The sequence below is a fragment of the Thalassophryne amazonica genome, chromosome 13 (assembly GCF_902500255.1).
Source record: "Thalassophryne amazonica chromosome 13, fThaAma1.1, whole genome shotgun sequence".
In the NCBI taxonomy this organism is placed as follows: domain Eukaryota; kingdom Metazoa; phylum Chordata; class Actinopteri; order Batrachoidiformes; family Batrachoididae; genus Thalassophryne; species Thalassophryne amazonica.
In genome coordinates this window covers 41,735,747-41,748,389 of record NC_047115.1, presented here as the reverse complement: position 1 = coordinate 41,748,389, position 12,643 = coordinate 41,735,747, and the positions used below count along the sequence as shown (strand labels likewise).

The 12,643-nt window shown below is 41.7% G+C and overlaps 1 protein-coding gene across 1 annotated transcript; it reads right to left on the bottom strand.

The window, feature by feature from the left end:
- Positions 1-248: 248 nt before the first annotated feature.
- Positions 249-9,923, bottom strand: npm3 (nucleophosmin/nucleoplasmin, 3). Its single transcript, XM_034185280.1, has 5 exons — positions 9,766-9,923; positions 6,185-6,270; positions 2,726-2,845; positions 2,550-2,643; positions 249-1,281 (listed from the first exon to the last, which is right to left on the bottom strand). Exons 1-5 carry the CDS (start codon positions 9,836-9,838, stop codon positions 1,160-1,162), a joined length of 495 nt encoding a protein of 164 aa, XP_034041171.1. The 5' UTR covers positions 9,839-9,923; the 3' UTR covers positions 249-1,159.
- Between the last annotated feature and the right edge of the window lie 2,720 nt (positions 9,924-12,643).

Below are 12,643 nucleotides of genomic sequence, written 5' to 3'. Positions count from 1 at the left end.
GATGACAATTGTAAATGAACATTATACAATCAAAATGTACATTTTTTATGCTTTTCATCATGTTAATAAGAGGCTGCAGCAACTCTCTGGCACTCAAAGGATTATGGGATATGTCCAATACTGCCATGAACACTGCCACCTACCGCCCAGTAGATGGCAGTAGAGACCCTGAAAACTTATAATAAACCCGAGCGTCTGGCATGTTTACATAAAACAAACGTCTATAAACCCAGAGAATATATTCACGAGCGTTTTAGGCACATTATACAAAGAGATTAATGCTGTTGTCCGTGCACAGCGGTTAAAGTGCAGCCTCATCAGAGTGCCTCAATGCATTTGTCCTGTCGTGAAACGTTACACATAATGCACTGTAGCATATGTGGCCCAATCTCTAAAACCTTCAAAATTAGTGCATTACTTTAAAACTAAAACATATAGCCAATATTTTCACTTTATAAAACGCCAGATGTGATGTTAAATTAAATAACTTGTCTGGAATTAGTTAAAATTTTAACCATATGTCTGTTGATGACTGGCGTGATATGCTGGTGAGTCATTATGGTGTAAAGAAATTGTCTTTACTTTTCCTTCTCCGCCTCAGTCACTAGGTGTCTTTTGCTGAGAGAAAGCTAATCTAACACAGAAGCACTGGCTCGTTGCGGTGTCAGTAGCTCCTAGTGTACTGAAATCAATACTGAAAGTTATCGGTTTAGCTTTTATGTGTGACTTCAGCCAAATTTTTTAGGGGTTTATCGGTTTAGCTTTACAAAAGATAACTTTTCAGTTAGCGGATTAACTGTTATCGAAGCTAACTTTTTGGTTACCTGTGCCCACCATTGCAAATCTGCATTCAGTAATTGCTGCGTCATAGAAAACATTGACGACATTTTAACAGCAAACAGTTCTTCTGCAACAGAACATCCACAGTTAACATGCTGCCAAGATGGAAAGTTCACAGCAGGAAACTGAGGGGTGAAGAAGTGAGAATATCTACACGATGACACAGCGCTCCAGTCATAGTGTTTATATTCCAGGCCAGCCAACAATCAACTGTGACCACGCTGACCATCCAGTGGGCCGCGTGAAAGAAGTAGGAACGCTGTAAAAAGTCTCCACATAGTACAAAAACACATTTGTTAAAAAGGTGACCGCCAGCTGCTCACAGCTGCTGCTGCTTCTTTTTCTTTGCTGGTTTGATGGGGACAATCTCTTCCTCCTCCTCGTCATCATCGTCCTCCTCTTCCTCCTCGTCGGACAGATCTGACTCTTCGACTTGTGAGGCTGTGCAAAAGCGAAACAGAATGTTAAAACCGCTGCCGTGGCAAAAGCGGTCACTTCACGTGTGGTTACCAGCACGCAGCTGCATCGACTCATTAACCCTCAAGCAACTGAGCGGAGTCATTTTTGACCCCGAGGATATATTTTTGTGCACCATTTTTCAAATTTAAATCAGAAAAACGTTTCCTACCATGAATTTGACAATCCATTTGTACTGCATTTGTTCGTAGAATTTTGCAAGGATTGGCCGATCCGTGTGGCAAGTATAATCCAAACTTGTGCGGGGTCACTTATGACCATGGGAAGATCTATGAGATTTTCAACATTATATCTTCAGATTGTAATTTGCCAACTGTAATCATTATATTTTACTGCTTTGTAGGGAAGCATGGCCAACAGACAGAGAATAGCAAGATTTACAGCTGCACAAGCATCAAGACTGATTCTTGCTGCCCAGAGTGAGGATGAAAATAGCTCAAGATTCTCACAAAGGATGACTGATAGGTTCATTGAGATTTGTGTTCCAAGTACTGGCATATCTGCTAGTCACTGGTTCGTCTATATTTGATGCATTAATTATCCTACCATATTAGATGCTAAAATAGCTTGTTTGCTTGAGGGTTAAAGAGATGGGCTATGGGCTGCACTGTTAAAATGAACCCTTGTTGCAAAACAAATGCACACGCTTTCAACCGTGCATGAAATAACTTGGAGTCTGCTGCTAATACTTGGAGTTAAGTAAGCTACAAGAAAACCAAAAATTTTGATATCTGTTCCTAAATTCTATCACGTTATGTTGCAGACAACCACAACACTGAGAAGGTGATTAAAACACCACAGGCTTCAGTTCATTCTGACACGCTATTAAAATTCAACATGCTTATTTGTCACATAGCCTACTTCCACTCATTCACAGAAGGTGCCATTTCACATGCGGTAACACACAACAGTGCTGTGCTCAATGTTAACGTGGCAAACTGCAACACGTCTGGCTGCACTGCACAAAGCAGAGAAACAATAACCATGCACAGATCCACCAAAAATACTCTTATCAGTTTTGGGGAACTCTCCTCTTGTGTTCACTTCCACATGATTCATGACTATAATGCAACTGAATGGTGATTTGAATAATGTACCACAATTAATAAGATAAACGAAATGGCAGTTATTTTTAACTTTACTGTTTAACCTGCACCATAATGTCATCTAGACAGTACCGGGAAGGTCAGATTGTGTTTATAGTGTGACGGCATACTGCAGTGCTGCCTTACCAATCAGGTGTAACCCGCTGATAGTGACTGGCCCTGTCCCAGACTTGAGCCGGATGGTTATTGGGGCTTTCAGCTCAAACTCTGCCAGACTAACCTGAGGAAATGAAACTAAAAGTTGAAACTCAATCAATCAACATTTGGGCACTCTGTGGTACAGATTAACCACTGTGTGTTACCATTGGCAGGCAGCTGATGTGAAGGTTGGCAATGGGCACTGAGATGGTCTTCCCTTGATGGTTCATGGCTGTGACTTCCACCACATTGTTTTCCTCCTTTGCACCCTCCCCAAGGCAAACCTACAGTTCCACAAATTTAAAGGTCAATGAGTTAAAAACTTCACGCTTTGGCGGCCACTTCAAAGGGTGACTGAAACTCTGAACACGTTTTCACTTCATCAATAAACTAGAAGTTAAGCCTAATACTAACAAATGCTGTTTACAAACTGGTGTCGCAGACCGAACGGTCCCCCTAAAAATCAGTCCCCCCTTGACGACACGGTTCATAGGTTAACAACTCATTTCTGCTTCAAACTGCACACCAGTGATCATCTATCTCAGCGACAGATATCTGAAGCTTTTCTACAACAATCATTTCCACATAAATTGAGCATCATTTCATCGTAAAAGGCGACAGAAGCGATCAGAGCACTGCGGTTAAACGAGCTGCTAGCTCATGCATTCACAGCGCATTGGATATTTCAAAGCCTCATGGAAAAGGCGGACCAATTTTTAGGGGCGGACAGTTTGGTCTGCTACACCAGCACCTTAATTATTATTATTATTATTATTGCTGCATGAGATTATTTTTGCACTACAGATGAACCTGATGTACATTTGGCTGCCGTATGTCCTTGCCCACTAGCACCAACGCACTTGTGTTATGTACAAAAAGGTGATGCCTTAGAAGAAATGCCCCCTGAAGTTTGAATTTTCCCTGCCGCATATAGGAGAGAGGGGAGGAAATTACCCAGAATGCTTTGCATAGTCAACATACTTTTTTTTTTAAGCAGATCAACATACCTCCGGTAGCAGTGACAATTTTCACTTAGCAGCGCCTGGCTAGTGTGCTTTATTTTGGAATTATTTTTAGTGTTTATTTACCACTACTTTCACATGTGGTATGTCCATGTCTGACATCATGGAGGAGCACGAAAGTTTCAAGAGAATGTCTCACTATAAGGGTTGCTCCCTGCAGTGGAAAACTATGCTGGGAGCTGATGAGTCTCTCAGAGAAAGCCGCACATGTTTATCCAATTTTGAAGTGTGACCAAGAAAGGTCAGAGAGAAAGCGACCGTGGGTGACAATGGCTGCGTTCAGAATCTCAACAGGACAGCTGTGATGTGGACCCAGGACTTAAAATGACTCCCAGCCTTTCATATTAGTGATGTGTATGTTAACCCGCTTACTGACTGTGGATGAACAAATGAAAAGAATCAAGCAACACAAACGTGACGACAGCTATAAGATGTTTACTGATCATTATGTGGAACCCGTAGAATTTAGAAGTATCAAAAGAGGTTAACTTTGTTTACACGCGAAGCCATGTGAAACCGGAGCGGCACCAGACAACAGAATGATATTCTACATGGCTGCTGTGTGCTAACACAGAAGTAAAATCAGATGGGATGCGGTTGTTTTTCAGACTATGTATTTACTACTACTATGTGTATGATTTTCCAATATTATGGCATATTTGATATTTTTTTTCCCTGAATACACCACAGGTTACTAAGGAGATGGAACTGTGTCGGTCAGCGAACATAGGAAAATTCAGGAAAACCAAATAGAGCGCCTTCTATGCCACTACACAAGTAATTATAAGTGGTATGGAGAATTTGAGCTTGTCAACTCCGAACTCCACATACCCAGAGTTGACAAGCCAAGATGGCTGCACTGTGCATCAACATCAGTGACGCTTGTCTTTTAATAAATTGTACACAAAGTACTGCCCTACTGATGTCTATGGACATGTTACTGTGGTAGCTTTATCAATGAAATGCCACGTAATGTATTATTTATCAACTGGTGTCGCTAATATTGACTAAACCCATAGATGTTGCAAGCAACGACTGGCTACACTATGCTACAATCTGAATAATAAATTAAAACACTAATGTAACTTCTGCCCCATCTGTTCTCTTGCATGAAGTCTCTTTGGTAGGCCACATATTTTTGTAGCTCTCGCAAAATCTTTGATGTGTCCAGTGTCCCGACGAGATGTCATTCCTATCAAGAAGCCAGCCACCCGCGCAACTGCGCATGCGCAGCTCTCTTGACCCAGATTTTTACCCATTGATCTGTATATATATTACAAGATAACTCATTGGCCCACACACGCTGTACAATCCACTGAAGCAAAGTGGTGGCCATCTTGCCACTCCCAACTTATGTGGACCCCACAGAGACAGCTTATTAGAACGTCAACAATTTTAAGTAATAACTGAGCTGATTCTCTCATTTACTCATTTTTGTTGTCCGGATAATGTAAGATTGATTCCTCCTAATCTATGCCTGCCATGATTAGCTATTTTATTTATTTTCTTTCTTTTATTACTTTGACACTGTCTTCCCTTCTATATTCAATTACTCATATCTCACTGGGACAAATACTCAATTCTAAAAATTATCATTCCTTAATCAAAGTTTATACAGGTTTTGTGGAATCATCAGCATATTATTATTACTATCTTTGAATATATGCTGGAATAAGGGAGAGAATTCTTAAAATTATTGTTCATTACTTCCCATTTCAGTCATACTCACAGGTAAAATGATCGCCCACAGCCTTTAATCTGGTGATTTGCGCAGGTTATAGCTGCACATGAAGGTATTGTTTAACAAAATTACATAGAATAAAGTTGCGTGCATCGCATTAAAGATCAACAGAAAAGACCGCTCAGGAGCACAACATCGGAGTGGTAATATGGCGGCCGGTTTTCTTCAAAAACATTGGCCAATGAGCGATCCAGTAATATATAGAGATCAGTGGTGGGGACGCGTAAATCAACAAATCTACACATCTTGACAGAACACTAGCTTATTTTCCAACTTGTGTGGAAACTGGAACATATTTACCTATTGTGTGACATATTTCCCAATCTGGATATTTAAGACTTCTGAGGTAAATGGAATGTGGCATATAGACAGATTTTAAAAAAACTAAGACTGAGCACAGCCTTCAAAATTTTACAGAGCAACAACCTGTAAGTCTGATCTCATATGTACAGCAATCTGATGTAAGAGGCCATGTGTCTTCTTCCCCAGTAAACAGAAAACATGAAGAAGGGAACACCTTCAGCATCATAACTTTTTGTGAAATTAAGTGCCTACTGATACGGTGCTATATTCTGCAACTGCACAGAATCCAATAATAAGATGATGCGATCTCACGTCATCCGATAAGCCACCATGATTAGCGTAGGATAATGAGGGTTATCAAGCTATCAAAGCTCAACAGGAAGGAGGCAACTGCTGAAGTCCAAGCTCAAAATGTAGGGTTCAGGTTAGAGTCAGGGTTGTGCGTGAACAGTGACCTTGGATAGTTTAAAATAATGGCCGCCGCACAATAAGAATGGGTTTCCGTACAGTATAGCATCAACAGTCTCAAATAAAATTGTGAAAAGTGGCAGTAATACTGTTCTCAATTCCAAGAAGTGTTCCAAATCTTCCTCTTCATCGCCTTGGAAAGTGTAAAAAGGCACTTTGGAGGACAGCTCACAGTCTGGATAGAGGGAGAAAATAACAAAATGTCAGTTTCAAGCTTTTTAAATGATTAATTTACCTTAAATGAAGCTAGTTCAGTAAGTTAGTCCACATCGGTCAACATACTTAAAACTCCAGAATTTTCAAGAATATCTAAGCACAATTTTATACAGTGTGACTATTTTCACTGCATGGTGGAAATAGCCTGTGAAACTATTTTCACCATATATATCAGCCAATGACAAGAACAAAACTTTATCTGTACGTAGTGCAGCAGTGTCAGGGGTTATGGTTAGGTTCTAAATTAAGTTTATACCTACAAGCAGAGGAACACTAATCACTTTAGGCTATGATACATTGCAGGATGTCAAAATTTTTATTTTTTTCACTTCGAGTATTAAAATACATGTCATTTTTAATCCGAAAAAAAAAAAAAAAAACATTTTGGCATGTGCAGTAACCAGTATTCACCCTGCCATATATCGAGAACAGGTGTAAATCAATCGCTCAAAGCTTTTATTGCTAAAAAACCTGCCAAATCCAGTAGACATACACCAAAAACGGTAAATAACAATAACTGACATCAAACGTGAACATATTGGGCCACCTGAAAGAAAATTGCCTTAATATACAGTATTCAGAACAATTCCATGACAAAAGCTCACATAAAAAAAAAAGATTTAAGTTACTACACAAAAGATCACAAACATAAATATAGCATAGTTTTTCTCCTCAATTTACACATTTGTTGAGTTAATCTTCTGGAGTTCTCACCTTCCACACCACAATGTACACATTTAACCATCTAAGACACACTCTTACAGAAATACAACAATTTTTGTTATACACCCCACAAAAAAAAACTTGCAATTTTTTGACATCCTCATTGGGTCCTATTGTTCAGGCTCACAATTCTATTGGGTTATAAGTCTGTATACAAGGCCTGCCCTTAGTCAAGAAGTCACACAACCTCTAGATTTTTGACAGAGCATCATCCCTTCGATTTATTGGACTGGATTTATATGACTGAAGTAAATAAAATGGTTTAAATATTTTTGTTGTTGTTGTAGTCGTTTATTACAGCGTCTAGAACATGTACATATGTAGTGATTGTCGAAAATGTGCCCATCATTTTATCTAGAGCTTGTTTTATAATTCTTGCAACATTACAACGTTGGGTGAATGTGGTTGACAAAACAACTGTTGTTGAGAGGAATGTCAATTAAAATCTTCCCAATAAGAAAATTTTGAAATGTTCAAAACTCTCTTCCACACATTAATTATGTGAACTTCACATGAACATTGCACAAACAATTAAAAAACACTGAGTGTGAGTCTGAGTCATTGTGTCAGGGCACCGGATCACAGCGCAGCTCACCTGAACGATTATAACGAGACGCTAAATCTATCATAAACATAATTTTACAGCTACTCATAAGAAGGAATGAACATGCAACTGTTTTACCAAGCTATTACAATATAAATATTACAATTGCCTTTTAGACTATTCCAAATGCGTTCTCCACGTCATGAAGTGCACGGGAGGGAGGGAGAGGGAGAGAGAGAGAAAAGCTACAGCTAAAACAGTCCTCTGTGATTCCAGAAGTGACTAGAGGTAGTTTCATCAGCCAAACTCAGAGAAAATGATTAGCTAATCCGCTACAAAACAATTACTTTATATACGCAGCGTCCAGCGGCAAAAACCATGGCATCCAGCTGGGAACACAGTGGGTGGCATTGTAACGACGAATTGCATGGCAGTGCGGGCGTTAAATGCGTGCAAGTGTCAAGGCACCTTAAGATACAGGCTACATGCATTCTGATTAGATTACACAAGCCCTCCTTGCTGCCAGTGACAAAGACAGTGCAAACATCAGCAAGATCCAGACCTGCAAGCTGGATCTTCAGCATCAGCGCCATGGATGTCTACCCAAGTACCCAGCAACACTCCATGAACTGGTCATCCTTGACGAGTGGACTAACACCTGTGAAGCAGACCCAATGACATCCCATAACTCTGACCCAGGGCAGCATCAACAGGTTGTCGTGCATGCAACTGAGGAGAAGCTATGCCACCTGGGGAACTCTGACACATGGACAGCAACTACTGCATGAGTCCAAGTGTTTTGAGCAGCGCTGCGTGATACATGCCCCTCTTGGAGAGTCTGCGGTCTCATGTATATGTCTTCCTTTCTCTGAAGAGTACACAGATGGAGATGGAGACCATGCAGATGTACCCAGACCCTTGTGTTGTTGTCACTGACTTTGAGTTAGCTGCTATCCAGTCAGTGTCCTTGGTGCTTGGACCTCAAGTCATAACACAGGTGTGCTTCTACCACCTATCACAAAGCATGTAGAGGAAGATCCAGGCCCTGGGGAAGACAGAACTTTCCTGCTCTGATGACAATGTCAAGCATGTCTCTGGGATACTTGATGGGCTGGCCTTCCTTGCAGAAGACAAGATGGCATGGCTTATTTGAAGGAGCACACCATACGGGATGGAGGACTTAAACGACTACATCGATTCAGTGTATGTAAATGGAACCTTCTGGCCTGTTCAGGAAGGACCAATACAGCCTGGAGCTCCCCCACCACCACCGTGTGTCCGCAACAATCCATCAAGGTTCGGCATCCACATATGGAACGTGCATCAAGTCACCCTGGAGGAAGGAGACAGGACAAACAACGCACACTAGGGCTGGCCTGGAATACTTCCTTCTGCCAGCTCATCAGGCATCACCATCCCTCATTCTAGACTGCTGTGGATGGGCTCCATAAGGACTATACACACAACTACTGCAACACACTAGAGGGCAGGCAAAGGTGACCATCCTATGTTGTGCTTCAGAAGCACCTCCAGACCCTCTGCCAGGACTTCACAGCTGAGCGTAGACCAAATGGCTGACCTCCTCAGTGCAGTGGGGCATTGCATCTGACTAGAATGAATTTGTTTGATTTCATGTGATATCTAGAATTTGTGATATTTGATATGTATATTACGTATCATGTGCTGTCTAATGTGATATGTAAATGGTTGTCTATAATAAACAAAATAACTAAAATTTTGTGATCGTCTTTTTTCAGTAAGGGTGTGAATTTTCATACATGTGAATGTCTTGTGAGCTTGAAATGGCCATGTCACACCGTGCTACATAAGATCAAGAAAGACAAAGTAAAAGAAGACCTAAAAAACAATTGTTTGGCTAAAATATATACTTAAACAGTTTAATAGTGTTAGATGGATGTATTAGTCTAAGATTGACTTTAATAGTGCGTTATTGACCTTGACACAATTCCGTACTATTTATTCATTTACTAACGAATGCGATAAAGTTAGAAAGGCAGATTATTACAAATCTTCGGTACCACAAAAAGTGTTTGATAAAGGTCATTTCGGCCCCACGCACTGGGGATTTCCACCGTCGTTCACTTTTAAAACATAGATGGTATTTTTACAACAGACCACGTGCGCGCGCGCGCCACGGTCGATATACAGTATTTTAAACGTTCTTACTGAAAAGGAAACCCTCCAACTTCGTTTCACCGGCCAGTCGCTCATCCGAGGATTCATCATCGAGAAAAGACATTTTTCAAAATGTTAAACGTGTGTCGTTTAGAATTTTCGTTTTGGCAAACTAGCCGTCGCATGTCTGATACGTCATTACTACGCGCCTATAACGCACGACGAAATTGCTCAGAGTGGAGATGTGCAGATCATAAATAATAAACTGGCCGCTTTTTTCGCACTAGCGTCGTTATTCCTAACGGATTTTAATAAAATTAAAGCCCTTTAATTGCTCGCTCTAATGAACCCATACATGCCTGGGTATAAAAAATGTTTTATGTAAAGTGTGGACATTTGGGGAAAAAATGTCATTCTGTTCATTTACTGTGATGTTTTTTCCTGTCATCATAATTCTCGATGGATTTTTATAAATGAAGCTTTGTAAGTTGTATTCAAGCTGATTACAAGCTCTAATGAACCCATACGTCTGGATAAAAAATCCTTATGTATTAAAATATAAATCTGAAGTATGTCTTGCCATTGTGCTCATTTACCTTGCTGTGTTTTCCACTGTAATATTATTGCTAGGCTTTTAATGACAACAACATATATATATGATTTTTACTAACATTTTATTACAAGTCGATAAACCCATTCAGAATTTACGACTTTTGACCCTCAGTCAGGGTAAAAAGTACCACCTCCATCCCCTCAATCACACTGTTAAAATTTAAATGCCGTCTGTGACCACCATGTACATATCATACTAAACAACTGCAGCTAAAAGACTGTGCACACCAGCTGTCTGAGGTTCTGGCGGATATATTCAACACCTCTCTGTCCCAAGCCAGAGCTCCGCCGTGCCTCAAGACATCATGGATAATCCCTGTGCCAAAGACCTCTGCACCATCCTGCCTCAACGACTACAGGCCAGTCGCACTCAACCCCATCACTACAAAGTGCTTTGAGAGGCTGGTGATGAGGCGCCTGAAGCAGACCATCGATGTGACTGTAGATGAGCACCAGTACGCGTACAGGCAAAACCGGTCCACAGCTGATGCCATCTCCACCGTGGTGCATCAGGCCCTCTCCCACACAGAGAACAAAGACTCCTATACAAGGCTGCTGTTCCTGGACTTCACTTCTGTGTTCAACACCATCATCCCGCAGAAACTGGTTTCCAAGCTGGCTGAATTAGGAGTCCCCTCAGCACTGTGCAACTGGATCCTGGACTTCCTGACTGGGAGGCCACAGAGTGTCAGGATCAACACCACCTCATCCTCCACCATCATCCTGAACACTGGCTCACCCCAGGGTTGTGTGCTCAGTCCATTGCTGTACACATTGATGACCTTCGACTGCAGAGCCCAGCACAAGAATAATCTTGTTAAGTTTGCAGACGATACAGCAGTGATCGGCTCATTAGCCAAGGGGATGAGACAGCGTACAGGCGAGAAGTGGAGAACCTGACACGGTGGTGCGGAGACAACAACCTCATCCTCAACACCCAGAAGACCAAGGAGATAGTTGTTGACTTCCGCAGGTCAGCCCCCACCACCCCCTCCCCCCTCTACATCAACAGAGCAGCAGTGGAGATAGTCTCCTCCATCAGGTATCTTGGAGTCCACCTCTCCAACACACTCACCTGGCACACCAACACCACGGCTGTCATCAAGAAACCCCACCACCGTCTGTATTTTTTGAGGAAATTGGGAAGGGCCGGACTGAACACAGACGTCCTCAGGGCCTTCTACAGCTGTGCAGTGAAGAGTGTCCTGTCCTGCTGCCTCCCTGTGTGGTATGGTGGCTACACAGTGGCGGAGAAGAAAGTGCTGCAGCGAGTGGTGAAGTCTGCACAGAGGACCATCGGATGCAGCTAACCACCCATTGGGGACATCTACATCTCCAGATGTAGAGACAAAGCCACCTGCATCCTCCGAGACTCCACCCACCGTGCGCACAGTCTGTTCACACCCCTTCCTTCTGGAAGGAGGCTGAATGCTGTCAGACTGTTGAACAGTTCAACATCAACCACCAAACTGTAAACATTGCACTACATGCACACGCTGTTGCTGCTGCAGACCCTGTACCTTGTATATATATTCTGTGGCCACAAGGGTGCGCATATTGTACATTGCAAAAGTTCATATTGCAAAAGTTTATACAATAGGTTAGGTTAAAAAAAAGTCCCAGTTAACTACACCAAGACCTGGAGAAACTGCATTTCTTTCTGCCTGTAAGGGTCGAATGAGTCTGAAATTATCTGGGAACTACTTTTTGCACACGTCGGCCACAGGCGCGTACTAACACAGACTACTAAGAAACTGGCTAGAAGTTCGTCCAAAACGAGAGCGTCCACTTTTAGCTTGCCATAAAGCTAAGCTAGTGGCGCTCGTGAGAGTGTGCAAAATTATGTCTACGGATGACTGCCCGAGACGAGAACGCCCCCCCCACCAATCTTCTCACTCTCATGTACTTCTGTATGAAAAAAATTAATAGAGAAAAAGAGGTGACATTCTTCATCAGCAGTCCAAGATGGCGGCAGCGCTTCCACAGCACCGCCAGTGGCCACTGTCTAAAATGCACCGGAGTGTCGCCTTGGAACTCGATTCCCTTAGCTCACACGAGCAAACTTGACACCAGTCATTTCTGGATTTTCCACCAGAAATCTGGACATTTATTTATTTGTATTTATGTATTTTTGCTGTTCGGCTTTAATTTTGTGCGTCAGTGAAAAAATAAAAAAATAAAAACTATTTGCACATTGAAGACTACGGGTATGCATAAAAATGAACATAGCAGGAAAGGCAGAGGCAGGACTTCTTTGTGTTTATTTATTTAGGAATTCTTCATTTGTTCAGTTTTACTTTTTTATTTATCACAGTTA

Coding starts and splice junctions, on each gene's coding strand:
- npm3 (XM_034185280.1), bottom strand. CDS start 9,838: ATGTCTTTTCTCGATGATGAATCCTCGGATGAGCGACTGGCCGGTGAA. Junction 6,271..9,765: donor GTTGGAGGGTTTCCTTTTCA/GTAAGAACGTTT, acceptor CCCTCTATCCAG/ACTGTGAGCTGTCCTCCAAA. Junction 2,644..2,725: donor ACATCAGCTGCCTGCCAATG/GTAACACACAGT, acceptor TCATTTCCTCAG/GTTAGTCTGGCAGAGTTTGA.